The sequence below is a fragment of the Taudactylus pleione genome, unplaced genomic scaffold, assembly GCF_031769625.1.
Source record: "Taudactylus pleione unplaced genomic scaffold, aTauple2 ptg000326l, whole genome shotgun sequence".
Classification (NCBI taxonomy): Eukaryota; Metazoa; Chordata; class Amphibia; order Anura; family Myobatrachidae; genus Taudactylus; species Taudactylus pleione.
Window position 1 is genome coordinate 8,120,890 of NW_028284727.1, and position 23,716 is coordinate 8,144,605.

The window sequence follows — 23,716 nt, forward strand, 5'->3', positions numbered from 1 at the left end:
GTAATCACACAGATTTCCAATTATCGGGAATCTGTGCATGTGCCTTACTCATACTGTGCATGTGCAGTACAGGTCTGCGATCCCTGATGCAGTCTGACAGTAGACTGTCAGTGATTGACAGTCTACTGTCATTTCTGGGCAGGGGGGGCAGTGACGGCCTCTGTTTCCACTGGGGTGGATAGGAGAGGCCAGGTTTTCCATCAGCTGATGGAGATTTCCTGGCCTCATTTACTCATATGTTGTGGATGGCTGACATGAACCCATTGTTACTCACTGATGATCTGATGCTACGTCCTTGGAGCAGCTCAGATCAGTAATGCATGCAGAAGCTGCTAACATGTTTACAGCTGTGATTCCATATCTGCAGCTGAATCGCCCACTCTGTTCTGCAGTGATTTCTTAAACTCAAGTGATTTTGGAAGCTATACTGATTTCCGCTCCTGATATGCCCCATTCCAAAGGGTATGAGAAAACACCTGCCTGCACTGTAATTGACTCCTAATTTGCATAGTTATCCAGGTTATAGGCAAGGACAATATAAAAAAAACAAACTGCAGGTGTACTTCAGGGTCCAGTCTTCAACCTGGGCAATGCCAGGTATCCCAGCTAGTCCTAAATATTGTAACAATATTATTAAATATGTTTGTACAACCCCTGTATTCTGCTGTGCCATGTTATATCTCACTAACTAAAATAGATTTTCCATTCCCATGGAAAGAGTGGAGTGATGCATAGCATGTATGTTTTCTCTTCATAGTGAACTTGAATTGGCTTTCTTGAGATATAAACATCTAGTACTAAGCTAAGAGCTGATTACAGCTACAGTATGTGGTGCAAGTCAGCTCAGAGAATGAAGCAGGCAGGCTTTAAGCGGCTTTATATTTCAGACAAAGTAAAAGGCAGGTTTTTTTTCTTCTATGAATTTTGCTAAACAGGGAAGATTAGACTTTGCTGGTAAACACTAAAATAAGATCTGTGCTATGAGGTTTGTCTTATTTGACAGCAGCTTGGTGATATTTCATTCTCTAAGACTGAAGGACTGAGGCAAATATAGGTGATGTATAACCCATATAAAATTGCAATTTACAACCACGGAGACTTCTTTATGGTTTACATATTTGTCTACAGTGCTGTATGTGTAGAATAAAGACAATATTTTGCTATAGAAAGCCATTTCATATTTTATATTTTGTTTCTCTTAGGAATTAGCAACAAGTATTGCTCTTTAGTCACTAATTTACATTTAACCACAGAAGATTTAAATGAATAAATAATGTCAAACTCCTATTTTACAGTACAACTACAGTATTTTTTGCCATCAATATGCTATTTTTTTGTGTATAACTGTAATTATTCAAAAAGCACACGGATTAATGTTTTACTAATGCAGAAGTTAGAAAATACCATACATACAGCATAAAGGACTGAATATGTCTGTTGCTATAAGGACAATTTTGATCGTACCCCCCCATATCCAAGTTAAGGTTTTCTCATGCTGTAACAAATTATTTTATAAAATAATTCATGAGTCTGTTGCAAATTACCTTCTATGAGGGTGATTCAATTAGCAATGATCAGGTGATAACAGCCAGTTAATGCACGAATCCGTGAACTTTTCACAGATTCAGTGTGTTAATGTCCAATGACCAGTGTTAACGTCCGTTAACCCGTTAATTTAATGAGGTATAGGAGGAAAAAGGGAGCCTAATTGAACAGCCTCAGTCGATAAAGCCCAAGAATTCCTCCCTTTTTCACTCCCGATAATTTCTCACGGCTAATTTAATCTCCCAGTATGTTTTTCACCTTCTGTAAGTATGGGGTATTTTTAAGCTTCTCATTTTACACTTCCATACATTTTGCAGCACTTTTACCATGCATTTGACAAATGTAAAAGAGGTTTGATTGTATAAATCACCATGTAATAATATACTCTTTTAGCATATTTCCTCGCCTTGTTTCTGTGTTCTCTAATTTAAGGGAGCGATATGCTGTAACCAAGCATTATAGGATACCTCTAGTGATAGAGTTGGTTTATCAGTAATTCAGTGCTTTCTCTCTGCATTCAGATAATACATAAACAAATTGCATCACTTGGTGGAAGGGCAATACACAAATACAGCATTGGACAGTGATTGCTTCACTAGGGCTTATACAGGCCAATGCAAACTCTTAGTACGGACTAGCTGGCCAAAAATGATCTAATAATGTATTATATGCAAATCTAAATAATTTGCATTAAATTGCATCCCTTTTCTTTCAGAGTAGTTTGTAAATTCAATGAATTATAACCTTGAATGAACATAAACAAAAAAAATAGTTTTTAGTAGTTTTCCATCAGCTACAGTATACTCCATCACAGAATATCACTTACTGCAGATGTGACAGTAAAAAATAACTTTATAAACAATGGAGGATCTGCTGGATTGGGTGGAATACTAGTCCCCAAGTGATTAGTGTTCTGTCATAATGTATAATTTATGGAAAACCACTCAAATTGAAATGTTAGTTTTCAAAGGATTAAGGGGGTCATTCAGACCCGCTCGCGAGCGGCAGTACGCTCGCAAGCGGGTCGATGTTCCCCACTGCGCATGCGCACGACGGAGGGAGCTCCGTCGTGCGCATGCGCGAGACCCGGGGAGCGACGGGCTTTCTATCGCTCTGGGTCTCACACCAAAGGGGGCATGCTGTCGATGTTGATTGACAGCACGCCCCCTTTGGTGGGCGTGCCTGCCAGACGGAGGCGTCTATCGTCTGAAGCCGGCCCCTCTGACATCACTAGTGATGTCAGTGGGAGTGATTTTGGCTCTGATAGAGCCAAAATCACTCCAGGGCTTGTGGCAGGGAGACCCTACCGCAGGGTCTCCGTCGCAAGTCCGACGGTCGCGATGGTCAAGACCATCGCGACCATCATCATGGACGCTCGCTATAGCTGTGGGTGATCACCCACAGCTATACGAGCATCCAGGAGGCCGCTCCGTTTTCATGGAGGAGGGCCCTGATTCAGAGCGAGCGCTCTGGTCAGAGCGTTCAGCTCTGAATCAGGCCCTAAGCCTTTAAACACCAAATGAAGTTTATGTGCAATCTAAAGTTGTAGTACAATATCTAGAGCTTTTCTAATCTTAAGCTTTTTAGGGATATGTATCATAGCAACCAGTCAGCTTCTACCTATCATTTGGGATGTAATTACTATCCTGGTGGTCGGGATGCCGGTGCACAGAATACTGATGCCAGAATCCCAACAGCATACGGAATACCACCTCCGGAATCTTGACCGCCACCATCCTGATGGTAAGTATTAGGGTTAGAGGGAGGGTTAGGTTTAGTATTAGGGGTTAGGAGGGATAGTGTTAGGCTGCTGGGTGGAGGGTTAGGCTGCAGGGGGGTTGGAAAGGATTAGGCTGCAGGGGAAGGGAGAGTTAGGCTGCGGGAGTGGAGGATTAGGGGGGAGGGTTAGGGTTAGCACACACAGGGCCGCCAAGAGCCAAGGCGGGCCCCAGTACTAGGGGGCGTGGCCTAATATAGGGAGGCGTGGCCATGCCCCCTTGCCGGAAAAAAAATAAAATAAAGAAGATTTGCAGCGCCGCAAAGTGGCGCTGTGCCTCAGGGAGGGGGGCGCTCTGAGCCCCCTCAGCCCGGTGCAAAGCCAGGGGGGCGCGATTAGTGTGATCGCTCCCCTGCACAGGCATAGGAGACTACTGTGGCTGCTGCTCAGCAGCCACGAGCAGTCTCCAACTGCAGCTCAGCACATGCTGTGTGTTGGGCTGCTGTGAGGGAGGGTGGGGTGGCGTCGGACCCGGGCCCCCGCCGGGCCCTTCAGGAAGCCCAGGCCCGGGTAATCTGTACCCGCTCCCCCCCCTCTCGGCGCCCCTGAGCATACATACCTTCAAGGTGTCGGGATTGTCACTGTCAGGATGCCGCTGCCGGTATTCATGAGTTTTGGTGCCACCTGTGACTCGAGTCTGCTTCATTTGATGGTCACAAACCAACAATCTAGACATGAGGTCCCTACCCAAGAACAGTGTTGCTGGGGTTTGATTGGTTGTGACATTAAATCGCATTCCTATATGCAAACAAGAAATTGAAAAGCTTTTCTTGCATTGTACCTTTGTCTGCATTCATGGTGCGGCCCTCTTGCTTTAGGATTTGTACCAAATGTTCAGCCAGTCTGCTTGTAGCTGGGTGATATGGGGCAGAGGTACAAAAGTCTGGAACTCTTTAGCGGTAACCTGAGACCTGTTATTACTGACCAACTGCTCTGGTACACCTGATAAAAAGACTTCTCAACACATATACCATATGCATAGCCATAGTGGAAGTGACTGCAAAAACTTTGAGCCATTATGAACAGGCATCCACCTCCACCAAGAACATGAACCCCATAAACGATCCTGCAAAGTCTACAGTATATGAATCTGCTGCCATGGGGTGGATGGCCACTACCATGAGTGCAATGGTGCTGGTGAGGGCATATTTTGTACAGACTTGTACCCTGAACACTCTCTGGCCATATTTTCCAAATGTTGATCTAACCCTGGCCACCATACAAAACTCCTGGCCAGTGCCTTCATTTTAACCACTCCCAGGTGACCCACATGGAGTTCCTCCAAGACTCTTGCTCGCAGTTTGGCAGACACAATGATCGGCACCCCCCAGAGGAGACAGCCAGCATCAACTGTCAACTCACGCAACCCACCCTTTTTGTATTGCTGTGATATGGGGTCTTAGACAGCCATGTGTCTTAACAGGTGGTTATAGAAAGACATTCCACCTGCATCATTGTAAAAATATCCTAGGAATTCCTGCTTTCCTATGTCATTGGGGCAGTCTGTAAAGGCAATTACAACAATCCATCTGCGTTAGCATGTTGTGCAGTCCACTTATATTTGATAACATAGGAATGTCTACCTAAGAACAGGGCCCAGCATTACATCCATGCAGTGGCAGTAACAGGAATGCCCTTCCGAGGGTTAAAGATGGACAAAAGCAGTAGCTGGCTAGTTATAGGACTGAATTTCTTGCCATATAAATACTGATTGAAGCATTTTACGACCCAAACCAGGGTTAAGGTTTCCTGGTGAATCTGTGCATAGTTGCATTCTGCCTTGGATAATGCCCAAGATGTGAAGGCTATTGGATGCTCCTTTCCACCCAGCGTAGTATGTGACATAACAGTTTCAATGTCGTAAGCAGAGTTCACTCTGATAGGAAGCGATGGGTCAAAGTGGGTTAACACTGTGTCTGACCTAATCAATTCCTTTGCTTGTTTAATAGCATACTCACAGTCCTTTCACCAAAGCCACTTCTGGCCCCGCTGGAGCAACTGATGTAAGGGGCACAGAACTAGTGCTATGTTAGGCAAGAATATGGTAATAGTTAATGAACCCCAAGAAGGATCGAAGTTGAGACACAACTTATGATGGGGGAACTTTTAACACATCTTCCACTTTTTCCTGACATTTGTGCAGTCCACTTGAATCAATAGCGTGCCCACAATATGTTACAGAGGCCATGGAGAACTCACACTTGTCCCTGTTTGCTCTGAGACCATATTGTTCAAGCTGCTGCAAAACAAGCTTCAGATTTTTAAGGTGTTCTGCTTCAGATGAGCCTGTCACAATAATGTCACCCAGATAGCATTGGATACCAGAGACCCCTCGTAACAGTTAACATTAGCCATTCTAACTCCAGCTTCAACTTCCTCCAGATAGCATAAGGTACTGGGCGAGCTTTACAAAACCTGGGAACAGCTCCATCCATTAGTGCTAACTTCCCTTTAATGTGCTGCAAGGTTCCAAAGGCTTTTTGAAAAATGACTGCAGCTTGGTTAAGGACTGTCTTAAGTGATTAAGGCAGGGTGCGTGTGACGATCAGACTTTTAAAGAACAACAAGTCTAACTGCAATTTCCACAGTCTTTCTCAGCCTCACAATGCTGGGCCACCTTTCTGGGCCACCTGTATAAGTGCAGAATATCATGCTTATCATTATTTTGCATGTATACAGACAACACACCGCATGGAATGACTTTCTCCCTTGTATATGTTTTTAACAGCACCAAAGATTTGTTTCATTTGATATTTTTAAAATGACGTTCATACCCTGCTGAGACGTTTATGTTGCAATTGCAAATATCAATGTTGCCATGGGAATGTCGAGGTTGTGTAAACCAAATTGCAGAATAGCCAGAGGCAAATTTACACAAAAGTCCAGCGATTTCGGACGGATCTCTTTAACCCTGGATAGGGCTGGTGCAAATGTGTACTAATAGTGATAATGGCTGCTCTTCCAAGCAGATGCACAGTATAGAGGTAGTGCAGCCCCATAGATCTGGCCTCTGAATACAGAAAGCACATAAAGCAACTGCAGAAACGGTCACTTTCCTTTGGGCTCTGAACCAACCCCACAGTGAGAAAGCAGAAACAGAACACTGTCAAAGTGTGATCAAGAGAATAACTGTGGGGCAAATAGTTCATTAAAAAAAACTACAAAAAGAGGTTAAAGAGCAATTCTCAGGCACTGGATGAAAATGAATCATCTATAGGATTGTCAGTGTAACATAATAATAGATTTTTGAATTAAATATACTGTCTAACACTAATGTTTGGGCCATTTTTACTGTTTCCTAGAATACTAGAACCTCCTGTAAGTTAGGCACATTGGACTCAATGATTGGCTAATCATAAGTTTTTACCGGTGGTTACATTGGGAGCAGAGTTCTCTGTCCATTCACATGAAGTGCTGTCTGTGAAATTGCAGATTTATCCAAAATAGACTAGCCCTAATATATGCGCTACTTGAAGACTATAAGAAAAGGAATCAGTAACTGTGAATGAGAAATCATTTCCTTGGCATATCATGTAGGTACTTGAAACATTTTATGAACCAAAGAAAATCCATACAAGGTCAATGCCTACAGTAATACTAATTTTGTAGAAACATTTTCAGTGAAGTATCCTAATGCTGCATCCAACAGGGATGATTTGTCTGAATCTCCTGAGGTAGCAAGAAATATTTCTTCATGCTGTTCCATACCATCATGATGATAATAAAGCCCAAAAGTATGTATAAATCACATAATATAACTACGTTGTAGCTTAATGTTTCCTCATTTGTACACTGCTAATTTCTGCATCATGACAAACAAATTGTATCAATATCAACTATAAGCACAGCAAATGACATGCAAAACAAAATGTATTGTTGCTTTGACATTGTGAGCAAATGTGACCAAATATGCAGTATATAATTGGTGGGAATTGATTTTGTAAATCCTATGGAATTTGTCATCTTGTCTAGAATACTGTGTACTTGACACAATATGTTTTGTAGTTTATTAGAGGATCAATGTGTGTGTGTGTTTGTTTGTGTGTGTGTTAGTGTGGGTGTGTGTGAGATACTGTACTTGCTTAAACTGAACCATTATTCAATGATACATGTCAGAAGGTACAAGGGTGTACATTTACTAAAAGTCCATTTTAATTTATTTCAATTGATATAAAATCAATGAAAATCGATCAACATCGATGTTTAGCTTCTGGGGATAAATCACACATTTACTAACAGACAATTTTTGATTTGTTTTTTTAAGTATTTGTAAATGTGTGATTTAGCCACAGAAGCACAACATTGATCTTTATCGATTTTCATTGATTTTAAATTGATTACAATTAGTAAATATACCCTAAGGTGTTAAGTTACATCTCATATCAGATAGTAAACATTTTGGGGCCTATTTATCATCACTTAATTTTTACAAAAGCAGGTGAAAATGAACAGTTTAATTGTAAAAAATAAGTTATCGGGCCATTCATTAATAAGATAAAGCAGAAGATATCACAGATATCTCCTGCTTACCTTCCTCTGGCGGAATGGCCCCCGGTCCCCATACACTAGTATGGGGACAGAATTCATCAAGCTCTGAAAATACATATTTTTGGGGCTTGATTGCGGGAGCATTTGCCAACCTCAGATGGTGAGTGCTCCCACTACCCGCTTGCGAAGAAGTATCCTTACGGATCCCTCAGCCCCTGTATGGTTCCTTCCGCCAGACATCACCTGTGCGCATGCGTGACCTGTAGGTCAAGCATGCGCACTAGCGTCACTGCTGATTTGCCTCTGTGAAGCTGCTCGTAGGGATAGGTGATTTTCGGATCAGCTGTCTCCGCATTGGAGCAATGATGAATTGATCTGGCATCTGTGGAGAGTTAGAATTTTAATTATTGGTGACCATTCGACCCCGATAATTAACATCATGAATAGACCCCTTTGTGTTTAAGATTTTATCAGATAAATCATGTTAGATTCCAGAACCAGACAAGTATTTTATAAAAAATTTTTTACAGAGATGTATGTATAACTCTGGAAGACTTATCTTGCAGGATAGCAACTCTGTATATTTCAAGGAATAAAAATGCAAAAAAAATCAAGATACGAGTAATAAAGATATAATATCACTAAAGATAATTTCACCTGCGCACGCAGGGGGGGTTTCCGAGTACCTAGAAACCCCCCCTGCCCGTTGCTCCATCACCGCCGGCCCGGCGTGCAGCTGAAAAATAACTTTTTTTTTTGTAAAGAAGAGACTGCCTGGGCTGGCTGTAGGGGGAGCTGCAGCGCGCAAGCCCCTCCCAGTCAGTTCCCATAGCGGCACCGTGACCAGCAACCTGAGTGGATGAGAGCGCTTGCAGCCGAGCCGACACACCGTGTCCAGTACAGCCAGCGCTGACGAGTCCCGGAGCCGCGCGACGTAGGTGGGGGTGCCGGGGGGGGCAGGATTATGTTTAATAACTGATGCCAGCACACAACTGTATGCACTTGCGAAGGGGAAGGCGGGCGGGGCGGAGGATAGTATTTAACAAATGATGCCTGATTACTGCTGCATTTGCCTTTGGGGGGGGGGTTAATGATGCCAGAGGACTGCTCTATTTGTGGGGTGGTGGGGGGACGATAATATTTAATAAATGATGCCAGAGGACTGCTGCATCTGTGTGGGGGGAGGGATGATTATATTTAATAAATGATGCTAGAAGACTGCTGTATTTGTGGGGGGAGGATAATATTTAATAAATGATGCCAGAGAGAGGACTGCTGTATTTGGGGGGGGATGATATTTAATGGTGAGCGCTGCGGTTTGTGTGTGTGTGTATGAGTGTGTCTTGTCAGTATGTGTATATGTGTGTGTGTATGAGTGTCGGTCAGTGTGTGTGTATGTGTATATGTGTGTATAAGTGTGTCGGTCAGTGTGCGTGTATATGGGGGTGTGTGTGTATGAGTGTGTCGGTCAGTGTGTGTGTATGTGTGTGTATATGTGTGTGTATAAATGTGTCGGTCAGTGTGCGTGTATATGGGTGTGTGTGTATTAGTGTGTCGGTCAGTGTGTGTGTATATGGGTGTGTATGTGTGTGTCGGTCAGTGTGTGTGTGTATGTGTGTCGGTCAGTGTGTGTGTATATGTGTGTATAAGTTAGGGATGTGCAGGCTCGGATAGGTTCGAGTTTGCACGTTGAGTTCGGATTTTTCCCTCCAAAAAAACGGAACTCAGAAAGAGGCAAAACGTCATCTTACATGGACGAACATCATAATTCCTGGACTTTTGTCCAGGAATGATGATGTTCGTCCATGTAAGATGACGTTTTGCCTCTTTCTGAGTTCCGTTTTTTTGGAGGGAAAAATCCGAACTCAACGTGCAAACTCGAACCTATACGAGCCTGCACATCCCTAGTATAAGTGTGTCGGTCAGTGTGCGTGTATATGGGTGTGTGTATGAGTGTGTCGGTCAGTGTGCGTGTATATGGATGTGTGTATGAGTGTGTCGGTCAGTGTGTGTGTATGTGTGTGTCGATCAGTGTGTGTGTATATGTGTATGAGTGTGTCGGTCAGTGTGTGTGTATGAGTGTGTTGGTCAGTGTGTGTGTATGAGTGTGTCTGTCAGTTACATTTAGTTCAAATGTTGAAATTTCACTAGTAGTTTACATTTTGTTTGTACATACTGTTACACATTGTGCATTAGCAAGTTTTATGCCTTGTTATTTATATTATTTATTGTTATTTATATTAGAACACTTGAAGTACACAAAAAAGTGTATGTTGCAAGCTTATTCTGGTTAGACTTTTTTGTCATTGGTTCTGTAACTTTTTATTTGGAAACCCCCCTTTCAAAATCCTGCGTTTGCCACTGAATTTGATCTCAATAAAAATAAGTACAGATTTGTATGAATATTACATCAATTTTCATAGTTCACTCTTACAGAGAATTGCACAGATGTTTCCAAAATGTACAGTATTTGTCTGTTGAGACAAGGTTAAAATTCACAAAACCTGTGTTAAACATGAAATTAAACTGGAACTTACAGTTAAGCTGCATACACACGTAATGATTTTGTTAGTGAATGATTTTTGTTAACGATTTTCGTTCAGTTTTTCCTTTGAAAAAGTTAACGATTTTTTGAAGTGTAATGAACGATTTTTTCAACGTGAACGAAAAATGTTCCTTCCCTTAATGAAAATCGTTACGTTGGTCAGTCAGAAATGGACGATAAACTACAAACGGGAATGCGCATAAACGATTATCGTACATCGTTATAACTCAGAAACTGAAAGATATTTGGAACGATTGAACGATAATGACGTCGTTATAGTTAAATAGTTAAAAAAATTGTTACGTGTGTACGCACCTTTATAGCGCTAAATTTAAACATTAGATTTTAGCATTACTACAAATTTAACATACTGTAAAAAGGGAATCGGTATGAAATACCGACAGTCGAGATGCTGGTGGTCAGAATCCCGACACCGGGATCTCGACAAGGTTAACAAACCGACACTTGTTGGTCAGTATGCTAACCCTCACCCTTTCTTTACCCTAACCCTCCCCCTTTGGTACCTAACCCTAACCCTGCCCCCCTAGTACTGAACCTAACCTCCCCGCACCCTAAACAAAACCCTCCCCCCTTAGTGCCTAACCCTAACCCTCCTCCTAGTGCCTAACCCTAACCCCTAAACCTAACCTTGACCCTCCCCCCAACCCGTTACTTACCTTTGTCATCCCGGCGGTCGGAATGACAGCGCCAGGATTCTGACCAATGTCAGTATTCTGGTGCCGGTAATGTAAGCATCGGCATCCTGACCGCCAGGATGCCGAACGCATACCGTAAAAAGCTGTAAACTATTTCATATTAATACAATAAAAAAAATGTAAATAAATTCTTCATACCTACTAGCAATGTGGTCTGATTCCACTGATTTCCTTGGGGAAATATACTGCTTCAGTTCCTTAATATTCAAGGGGTCACAGTCTGGAGTTTGAATGCAAACTACTGCAGATGCCAATAACCTTCTGAAGTTTATTCTTAAACTTCAAGTTGACTGGAGACAAAATCATGAGTGAGTGGTTTCTGAACTCTGGTAGGTACCATGCTAATTTGAGAGAATATACTCAGGGCCGTAGTGGTGTGCGAGTGGTGCAGTAGCACAGGGCATGGGGCAGCACCATCACTGCCACATGACAACTGCATATGGCTTACAGGGTGCCTAGAATGTTCCGAGCAGGCAGCCTGCTGTCTGTGCTCTACTTCCTAGAGCTGGCAGCCCTGCCACTAGGTGTTACATCAAGACATGATGGGTGTAGGAAACCTGGCCAGCACAGGGTGGCATAGAGCTCTGCTCCAGCCCTGGATGCCCTCATTTAATTTGGTCATCACTATAGTATTTACTCATTTTTAACACTTGTTATACTATTTTGAATGTAGTGGTCACCTTGCTCTAGGCCAGGGTCAGGACTAAGGGGCCTCTTTATGAAAGGGATAGTCTTGCTTCCTCTGTCAAAAACAGAGGTTATGGCTTCTCCCTGTATTTTAAAGGTTTGCTGGTGGCGATAACAAGGGTAGACCCTGTTGGAGAAACTTCACTGGATTTCTCTTGCAAATGCGCCCCCTTGCAAAGATGCACTCAAGATGGCGATAGTAGGAAGTAATCATGCTAAGCTGAGTGACACATGTGCAGTGGCATCCAGACAGGTGAAGTGGAACCAGTAATTGTAATCTAGTGGTGATAGGTCTTCTATTACTATGATAGGTGGCATTAGGAAACCATCCCTATACTAGCTTATTAATAAGCAGACTTGAGAGTCATGGTAAGATTCAAATTCATGCTATAAATATGGCAAAACAGTAGACAGTAGTAGCAGATCATGGCTGACCACTCTATGCATGTGAATCACATGCCCAAGGGCTTTTGTAAATGATATGTCTGTAATAGTCTTGTAGAGATCTTTTTTCTCTATTCACACAGCCTGCTCAGGCTACCTATGCTATAAGTGGGAAATCTAGCTCATGGGTTTTACCATATAGGTGCAGTTTTGCACATAATACAATAATAAAAGAGTAGACTTTTGTATAAAATGTTATTTTTGATAAATAAATAACTATAATCACCTAAGAACTGTAAACAAGGTGCACATTATGCACAATTTCAAACATATTTAGTGTTTCTTTATGGCTCTCACTGATGTGGACTGAATGTATAGTAATATTTGAAGCTAATGTAAAATGTAGTTTCAAAATATAAAATGGTAGAACATGATATTTGTTTTGTTCATTAAAATAACCAATTAGGACACAGCAGATACAGATTGGTGGCAATTAACAGTGTTTTTCTCTTACAAAATAACATAATTATCCAATCAGTCTATCAGTGTCTGTCACCACTCTGCATAGTAGGCTATGAAATGAGATGGAGACAGTTCAGAACAACTGATGTGCAGTAAGGCTAACACTACTGAGCAGGAATTTCTACATTTCAAAACCTGCAATTTCAACAGTTCAGAATTTTTGACAGTTATATGTAAATATTCAGTGGCCAGCAAAACTATTACAGACATAAGGGTCTATGTATTAAGCCTTTTTTCATAAAATGATGTAGAAACTGCAGTTTCTGCATAATTTTATTAACTGTTGCTAAGTATTAATATCCGAAATCTCCGGCAGAGTGCTAATTAGTACTGCAGATCATTGTCCCTATTATTATTAATGGGGACTATGATCTCAGCCCTTTGTACCAAACTCCAAAAACAAAGCTTTTCAGAGTTTGGTCCCAGTAGTTTACACCATCTTCAGATTGTGTAAACAGCTTTAAGCCTATGGAGGCTTACAAGCAGGAGAGAGATCTTCTGAGCTCTCTCCCACAGCCTCCGGCCGGTGGTGGAAGCTGACACTGTGCATATGCGCAGTGTCAGCTTCCCCAGTAGAACTCTTTCACAAACATGAAATATTTCTACTAAATGCCAGGGATATAACTCACAGATACATCAGTTACCGCAACCGCTGTGCTTGTGAGTTCCCCTTGATACATAGCATGGTTATTTTAATTAAAAATGAAAATATCCGCCGAGATACGGAACCTTAATAACCGCAATTATTAATATATAGGCCCCATAATATAATTCAGAAGAGTGATGTAATAAACAGGTGTGTATGAAATATACTTCTCTACGTTTAAAGATTTTTGCACAAAGAATTGAAGAGTTCCAAATGATAAAATGTGTATTATCACATTCTGTAACAAAAGCATTTATTTGTAACAGTTATAACAACATTATTATTAAATACATTGAGTCTAAAGCATCACTATCATTCTGACGACATATTTGAACAATATTATTCTAAATACATATTTAAGTAATACTTCTAAAGGGACAGTTTGTTTCTTCTTTCACTTTTTATAGGCTGCAAGAACTGAAAGTTCAGGTAATGTTTGATTTTTACAGATAAATTGTATATCTGCTGCTAACTAGTGATCAATTTTGGTATTGCACAATCTTCAGAGAGTCAAATTACATTTTGCTATATATTTCACTGTAATTACTTTTACAGAACTTTTGGGTGTACTTTTAATTCTTTAAGATAAAATTTGACTATCTCAAAACATTTTTCTTTATTCTCTCACAACTTATAATGTATAAACATAATAACAACAACATAAAAATACCTGAAACATAGAGCCACAAGTCACTACTTTTTAAGTCACAACAACGCTCTATTACATAATATCCAGATGAGTAAAAAATTTGCAAACATTTCTTTGTTTAATAGACCCATAATGTAATTCAAGTTAACCCCTTTCCTCCCAAAGTATTTACTACTGCTGGCCAATAAGAATAGGCTTTTAAGTCTGCAAACAAAAGGGCATTGGCACAAGTCCAAATGTTCTACTCTATACAACTCTGGTTCTACTAGACTCTAACTGAATTAATCATGCCAATTAAAAAACGGTTTGTATGGTAAACTTGTAAAGAGGGTTCCAAACAAAAAATCATTGACTTTAGACATGCAAAAAGGTCACACTGCTATTTCCACATTAATGGTTTCACAAGACAGGAACCATGAAACATACTGATTGGAGACATTAAAAGGCAAAGAATATTACAGCAATTGCATAGCTGTGAAAAGTGAGTTGTGGTATCCATCTATGCTCACTGGCCCATAACTGAAACACATATTAGAGATGAACAAAATTGCCGGTAAATTACCCGCAGTTTTATGTCAGAATAGGCCATTCTGCAGAGGTGCAAAGTTAAAGTGATACAATACTTGAATTCCACATATACTAGTCCATTCCACAGAAAGACATTTCACACTGTGTTCACAATATTTATAGATTATGAATAAGACTGGGGTAAAAATTGGCAATTCATTATGATATGCACTGTGGTTAGGTGAGGTCAATACAACACTTACTTTATGCCAAAAAGCGCAATCCTTGAGAACAAATTTAGGATCAGTCAAATAGTTTGTGGATGAGTTTTAAAAATTTTGCTCACCTCTATCACACATTATTTTTGTCTAATTACACTAAATAGTTACCATAATGTCTCAAGCGCTGCACAAATATTAGTTCCCTAAAGAACTTTATAGTATTGTAACATTTACAAGTTTCAGCAAATACTCCATAGTCTTCATTCGAACGCAAGGATAAGTTTATTGGTAAACTATTCAATTGAAACCATTTCCACTAACAGTAAATATTACATTTGGTCAGTAGAACTATATTAGTTAAACCTGATATTGCATCAGTGACAACAAGTATTCTTACTGATGCATTATGTTATTCTCCACTGTGTATCAGTCAAACAAAATGTTGTACATTAAAACGCATTCCTGAGCTAATGCTAGTACTAAAAGCCTCCTATGTATGTTCAACTCCAAGGGTTCTGTAAATAAAGCATATTGCTTTTAACCAGCATTCACACAACACTATATAATTCAGAAAACACTTCTACTACACTGCATGTTATCCCTGAACTACAAGACAAGTTTGCACCACTGAGAGACAGCGTAACAGATTCTGTGGCATCCTCCTAACTGCTTTTGTACTTATCACTGACTCTAGTAGGCAAGTGAGCACTCACTCTGTCTGGAAGGTTGTCTGATAGGGAAAGGGGTCGTCTGTGTTAGCAAAGCTATTTGCTTGGTGAGAAAACCTTCACCTTCCTAAAATTATTATGGAAATCATTGTAAAATAGTGTTTTTGAAAATAGCAAAGCATTAATTAATATATTGACATACACAAAGAACAAATACCCCTGCAAAGTACTAACAACTGCACACAATAAAATCACTGGCTTCATATACAGTTTAAGGCTATCTAACACAATAAGTGTGCAAAAGAGAGGCTGGTACCCTTCTGTTACTTACCAGTTGCATTCCACAGATAAATATCAGTGTGCACCTGCCACTGCAAAAACCCATGATTTCCAAAAGCCTGTTGTCAAGACTTGTCGTCAGTTCTTCCCCAGTGAAGTCAAAAGCAATAGGAAAGGTTTGGTGCCTGTTCTGGATTTTGCTGGTCTCTGAGGTGACTCTTTTACTCGGCAAAGATAAGGGATCGGCATTAGGACCTAGGAGTTCACCTGCAGCTACAGCATACCTTTACTGGTACCAGAAAGATCAGCCAGGGGTTTTGAAGTCGTACCCAAGAGAATAATCTCGACAGCTGCTCAATGCTCATATATCCCATGGCTGCAGCCAGCTCATAGAGGCAGCCTGGCAACATCTCAGTCCCTGCATGCTGCAAGCAATGAAAGCGCTCCAGCCTCCAGAGCCTGTATCACACACAGCAGAGGAGGGATGCTCTCATCCACACAAGGGGAAGGAGGAGGAGGTGTGTGAGAAAGAGGAGGAGGGGTGCAGGAGGGAATCCTCTCAGCTTCTTCACAACCTCTTTCTTCTACTTGTCTTGTTTGTACAGTTATCTGATAAATAGTTCATCATATGCCATTCTGATATCCTGCTATAGAGACCTATAGGGATACTCACAGAATGGGGAAATTGTAGAAAGATTTTCAAAAGCATGTTCCCCACACTAGAAAGACATAGAGAAAATGTTGTAATTCTTGTCTACTCTCCAGTAAAATGATTCTGCTAACTTCAATGAATTATTAGTTAAATATATTCAAAGTCTGTCTCTTAAACGAAAGGTGCATACACACGGTCAGATATGTCAGATGAACGATTGAACGATTTGCAAACGATTTTTGACTGTATTAAAATGAATGGAAATCGTCCAAACCTGACTGCAAACACATCAGATATCGTTATCTGACAATTGGGAACGCGCATCGTTCATTGTTCCACACATGTCAGATTTTCATTCAGATATGAACGATTGAACGATTTTTCAAATCGTTATCGTTCAGATCTGAAGGAAAATCTGACCGTGTGTATGCACCATTAAAGCTGCATACACACACAACAATTTTGTTACCAACGATTTTATGAACGATTTTCTGTCAGATTATCTGTCAGATTTTTTTAAAGTATAATGAACGATTTTTTTGAACTACAAACGATTTTTGCATATTCCCTTAATGAAAATCGTTCAGTTGGTCAGTCTGACTGAACTACAAACTACAAATGTGAATGCGCATGAACGATAATCATTCATCGTTTTAACTCAGAAAGTGAACGATTGTTTCAACGATTGAACGATAAACGATAACGTTAACGATAATCATTAAAAAAATCGTTGTGTGTGTGTATGCACCTTATTTTTCCTTCAGATATGAACAATTTTTTAAATTGTTATCGTTCAGATCTGAAGAAAAATCTGACCGTGTGTATGCACCATAAAGGTGCATACACACGGTCAGATATTGCTGCCCATCCATTTAACGATGCGGGGGACAACGGCACGATTACGATGCCGTCATCTCCCGCGAGGTGAACTGCATACACTGAACGTTCAGACGTTCAGTGTATGCAGATCAATCATCCCCGAACATGGCAACCTGATGGCGGTCATCAGGTTGACCGTCATGTTCCGGTGATGATTGATGTTAAAAACGACCAGCGAGCGCGCGCATCTCTGGTAATTTTTAACCATTTACTGCCCGATTTGCGGGCGATTACCAAGCTCCATCGCTAGGTATAATTGCCTAGTGGATGGGCAGCTTATGTCAGATGAACAATTGAATGACTGAACGATTGGACGATTGAACGATCTGCAAACGATTGAACAATTTCAGCATGTATTAAAATGAATGGAAATCGTACAAAATTGACTGCAAACACATCAGATGTCAGATATCGTTATCTGACAAATAGGAACGCGCATCGTTCATTGTTGCACACATGTCAGATTTTTCTTTCAGATATGAACGATTGAACGATTTTTAAAATCGTTATCGTTCAGATCTGAAGAAAAATCGGACCGTGTGTATGCACCATTATACTAGCACCTTTATAACTTATAATAAAATCCACAATAACTACTGTACTTACATTTATACAATGTCAGGTGTTCAGACTAGTTCCTTTATATCACATGATGGATTATTGTTCTCATGCAGAGTTGGAAGCATTTTGAATGGAGGTATAAATGGGAACACATTTTTTTTTTTTAAAAAGACACATTTACTTAATCTTTTATCTTAATACATATATTAATGTGACTCAGCAGACTGAATAAAATGCACCTACTGCATGACGATATGGCTAAAGTAAATGATATGCATTAACCATGGAGTAGAGGTAACAGGGGCCCTCATTCAGAGCCGCTCGTTAGCGGCAGTACGCTCGTTCCGAGCGATGTTTGCACATCTGCGCATGCGTACGGTTTTTAGTACGCATGCGCGAACCAGTCAGTGCGGCCAAAAATCGTTTGTACGCTATATAGCGAGTGCCTGCTATTTTGAGTGACAGAATGAGGCGTATGTGGGTGGTAACAGGGGAAGGTGCTTGAAAATGGGGAGTGGAGATCCGAACGCAGGCGTGCTTAAAGGTCAAAACGGGCGTATTATGGGTGTGCATAATTAATACAGCAGCGTCATTGACCACGTCACTGGGTTATTTTATAGCCAGAACTGCTCGCAAATTTGTGGTAGCAAACAACAACCACAAGAATAGCGAGCAGTTCATATGCTGGTCGATGTACTCGATTAATCTAATAAATAGCGGACATGATGTATGGTGCGAGCGGCCAGGGGGCGTTTTTAACAAATAAACGAGCGTATGTTTTGCTCGCTCGTTCAGACTTAGAGGTGTGAACAGACTGCAATTTGCGAACGGATCATTTGAATAGCCACCCCTTGTTTTTGAACGAATGACCGCAAATAGCGAACGGCTCTGAATGAGGGCCAGTATTCATTAACTTGATGATGACTAGCTATTTAATGTGTATAAATAAATTAATAAAAACAGCATGCCCCCTCCCCCCACCAAACGTGTTGCCAGCGCTAGCACTCATAGCCTAGGTTGGTAGCAGAACATCTGTCAAACAAAAATAGCAATAGGGTATGACAGACTTGGTTGGTGGATCCCACAGCCATAATGGCAAAAACATGATGAAAAACTGCCCTGTGCTGAAAGTACTAGAGCTCTTTCCACACCTCTGGTGCCGTGGGTGTGGGATAATAAAATGGCTAGCAAATAGAGGTCCCAGCAAGCCCTGTCATACTTAAAATGATAGCATATGGTGGTGCTTGTATAACTGGGAAAGATTATATATATATATATATATATATATAAATTATATATATATATATATATATATATATATATATATATACATATATATTATATACTGGGAGGTGCTACCTGATTAGACTAGTTACAGGGACAGAAACAGACAAATCTCAGGTGCAAAACTCCAAATTATTGATAATATATAAATGCAATAAAATTTTGCAGTCAATAGAGGTTTTTAGCATAATCTTGGCCAAGGTTATGGACCCACCCACCATATCCAGGTAACCTCTTTAGGGTAGGTCCCTAACATACTACGATTCAAATCCAGAGCGCAGGACACCCCCAAACTAGCCCAGCTAAGCCGCCCCAGGGCACCGCCATAGTAAGAAAAATGTAGTGTGAAAGAGATAGTTAGGAGCAGCTACTGCTGCATATAAAGAATGAAAATAAAAAGTGAGGTACATATATAATAAACAAACAGTGAAGGGTTAAAATATGGTATAAAGGAAAAATGTGTTATAATGCGGTGCCCTGAAACAGATCAACAAAGCCAATCCAGGGGGACGCACGCCCCAAAAATGAACCAAAGTTGCACTACAGTATATAAAACTTGTAGGACTTACCTAGAATTGTGCCTAATACCAGTGCGCATATTCATTACCATACCATGCTTTTAAACCAATAAAGTAGGGGTGCTAATCCAGACTGAGGGCGTCTCCTTTCCCTCAGGTGTGCAATAAAGCACATTAAAAGGAGTATATGGGAAAGATACCCGGACTGCACACCCTAAATATATATATATATATATATATATGGAGGTGCTACCTTATGAGACTAATTGCAGGTAGAAAAACAGACAAATCTCAGGTGCACAACTCCAAATTATTAATGATATATAAATGCAATAAAATTTGGCAGTCAATAGAGGTTTTTAGCATAATCTTGGCCAAGGTTATGGGCCTACCCACCATATTCAGGTAACCTCTGTAGGGTAGGTCCCTAACATATATATATATATATATATATATATATATATATATATATATATATAAAACTACAAGAGACAGCATAACCTTGGCTGCCTCAGCGTGTTGGGAATTGTTGAACTACAAATGACAGGGTGCCCTTGCATCCATCCTGCTGTGACCTGTAGTTTACCGTTACAATTAAAAACAACTATGCCATGACAAAGTCATTTATTTAAAAAAAAAAAAACTCCCCAACACACAGAGCCATAATGAGGTTGGCTTATAATAGAAAAGGGTTAAAATTAAAAGAAACTTTCAACTTTCACAACAAAAAGACTCTTTTTCACAGGAGCTGTGACTCAAATGAGCTAAACATTCTAACCAGACAGAATGGCCTTGCCATGCTCTGCCAATCAGTGGTCCTGGATGTCTTGTATTTCTAAAATATTCAGTAGACAGAAGTCAGTTAGGCTTAAGCCTATACAAGAGCCCAGGATTTTGTTATATGTTAGGAAATATAGCCATGTTACAACGTAGAGTTTTGTATTATTGATGGTTAAGTGACAGTAGGTACTGTAGCTTAGCTTATCAGGGTGCTGAATTGTTGTTTAGGACTAAGGGCCTGATTCAGCAAGGACCGCAATTGCAAAGCTGCATGCAGGCTATAGGTATAAGATGTATGCACGCAGGCAGCTTTGCAATTCCGATCCTTGCAATTATGGTAATGCAGCAGTAGGCATCATACCTCCTGCTGCATTATGTATCTGAGCTGCATTGTCCAATGCAGCATCGCATACTCTGCGGACCATCGGCCGGCTGCAGGACCCATGGGGTCCTGCAACCGGCCGCCACAGATTAGACTAAGAGGCTAGGAAATCTCCATCAGCCGACTGAGATCATGGCCTCTTCCCTCCCCCCCAATGGCGGCGATACACCTCTGTTTTGGGAAACGGAGGCCATCACTGCCCCCTCCCCGCCCACAAATGCCAGCAGACTGTCAAGCACTGACAGTCTGCTGGCAGTCTCCGTGCAGCCTCGCAGACCCATTCTGAACATGCACAGAATGGGTCAGGCACCAGCGCAGATTCCCGAACACTGCTGAATTAGGCCCTAAGTTAAAAGTAGGCTGATATTAATTTGGTTCAATCTATTATTAGTTTGGATATCCATCTGATAAGTATAATCTGTGTCACACCACAATTTTACTGTCTGTATAGTGATTTACCTTGTTTGCCTCTTTTCTGACCTTGTTTTTACTGTCCTGTTTTTATCTTGACTGCTTTCCTCAGGTATTTTCCTTCCTTTCACTTTCACTTTTGTGTTTTCCTGCTTGTTTTTCCTCCCTTTCACTTCAATGTGCTTCTTTTTCCCCATTATCCCTATCGCTATCCTTATTTCACTGTCATCCTCTTTTCCCCTTGTTCTTATTGTTCCTGTCAGCATGCTCTGTACTATCGAGTCATGGCCTATGAAATGGTTGCCCTTAGCAGATTAACCACCCTGTTACCTCCTTCTGTGTTGCTGCCTGACCATCCTGAAACTCATGGCTTCTTGCAGGCTGCATAATCGGTGATGATGGTGTCACTAATTGCATGCCGGTAGTTCTATCGGACAGGCACCCTGTTTAATCTGGCCTCCTCACCTTCACATTTGCAGGGCTTGGTGACAAGCGGGAGGGTTCTCAGGTTAGTGACCTCTTTGAAGATTACAGGAGGTACTGACAAGCGGGAGGGTTCTCAGGTTAGTGACCTCTTTGAAGATTACAGGAGGTACCTGACATCTTGGAATTGATGGACATTTTAGAAAACAGCGCTCAACAGAGTTTGAATCTACCTTGAATCCGAATTATCTTCATGGAGAGCCAAAGCATGTTATCAATGGGGGGGCGGCATAAGGGGTGAATACTCTCCCAGGGGACCCGCCAGCCAGATATGATCCATCACATTTCTAGATGCCTGTGATTGTGATTGGGTCCTGTGTCTGCACTGCTGGAGTAATCTGCAGGGAGCAGGCAGGGAGGAACCGGGATCACCCAGCACAATAAGGTTTAATTTTTTTCCCACTGTGCTATGCGTTTGATGCTGAAGAACAGAGTACTGGTGAGGAGCCTGCTTCTGTGGTTGCCATGAGGAGGAACAAGGAGAAGATCTAGTTAAGTGAGGCTGCTGCAGAGACATGGAAGAGACAACCTGTTGCATAGTCACATAGGAAAGACAGAGACCCAGTAGGAACAGGCTGCTACAGAGACCCAATAGGGGCACAGGCTGCTGCAGAGATATGGGGGGGACACAGGCTGCTGCAAAGACTCAGGGCACTAGCTGCTGCAGAGGCAAGAGGGGAACATAGGCTACTGCGGAGACACAAGTTGAGGGACACATGCTGCTCAAAAACCATAGACTGTATGCTGCTGCTTATCTCAATGATGTAGTCATCTATAGTCCTGATTGGCAGTCTCATTTACCCAGGATACAAGTAATGTTGGACTCCGTCCATTAGGCAGGATTGAAAGCCAACCCCAAAAAAGTGTTGCTTAGGGATGGAAGAGGTAAAGTATCTTGGATACACCATCGGCAGAAGTTTGCAAAAAGGTTGAACTTATAAAAATTGAGGCAATACAAAACTGGCCTGGACCCTTAATTAAGAAGCAAATTAGAGCTTTCCTAGGAATTACAGGTTATTATAAAAGATTTAAACCCAATTTTTCACCATTGCTGTTCCTTTGAATTACCTTACCAAGGGTTAACAGTCAGTTATGGTTAAGTGGAATCCTGATGAGTGAGACAGCTCAGCACTGCAGGAAACAGCCCTGTGACTTCAACTCATATATAAGGACTACAGAGAAGTCGGATATAAAGTGACAAATATTGAACCATCTACTGGGCTTAAGTTGAATTATGATGTCATATGATTATCATTTGAAGAACATAGTTTATGTTCTTGAGTGTTTTCAGACGAGCACCAGCCCTATATCTGCATCTTGTTTTGAAACGCATTGGTTGTGACTTTTTTGTTTTAATATTGTGCGATGATTAACACTGATGAGGGTTAGAGTGAGGATGATAATGACATCTTCCAATTGTGATGGTGATTAAAAACACTGTTAGCCACCTTAAGCCCATTGGGAGCTTGGTTTGTGGGGGCCTAAACAAATTAAGCACTTCAGCCACAAAAGTGGTAGCCCCTGTCCCTTCTTGATTTGTGCATTGCCTTTATAATATACAACATTAAGGTACATTACTGGGGTGTTCATATTATTTTTTATCTGGCAATGCCATCCATCACCAGCTTCTCATCTAGGCATACAGTATACTGTAGGTCCATTTCATGTAGCTTCTCAACAAATACAGAGTAGTATTATCAAACCAAATAATTATATAATTAATAATTATCAACTTTTACTAGGCTGCTATTCTGCCTTGTATCCCTTGTGTTGTCATGACGCCTGTGATTTGCTGTTTGGATTGAGTTTCCACTTTAAAATCCTCATTGGGATTTTGGAAGCTTGTTTTTAATGTTTTCTATGTCCCCGATTTGTTTTTGTTTTTTTATAGTTATATTAATACTGTAATCAATTAATGCTTTACCTGGCTTTCACTAATTATCCACCTCTATTTTATAGGATTGTGTAGTTCACAGTTCTCAATCTCGGTCCTCAGGACCCCAAACAGTTTTCCAGGATTCCTCACAGAATCACAAGTGAAATAATTAGCTCAACCTGTGGATCTTTAAAAATGTGTCAGTGAGTAATGAATACACCTGTGCTCCTGCTGGGTGACCTGTAAAACATAAACT

At 41.0% G+C, this 23,716-nt stretch overlaps 1 protein-coding gene across 1 annotated transcript in view; it reads right to left on the reverse strand.

Annotated features, from left to right (window-relative positions):
- The window catches only part of NKAIN2 (sodium/potassium transporting ATPase interacting 2), a 1,110,439-nt gene extending 1,094,396 nt beyond the window's left edge, over nt 1–16,043 (reverse strand). Inside the window, exon 1 of the mRNA XM_088443070.1 lies at nt 15,687–16,043. Within this exon, the coding sequence (XP_088299196.1) occupies nt 15,687–15,740 (54 nt within the window). The 5' untranslated portion in view covers nt 15,741–16,043. The remainder of the gene's footprint in view (nt 1–15,686) is intronic.
- Between the last annotated feature and the right edge of the window lie 7,673 nt (nt 16,044–23,716).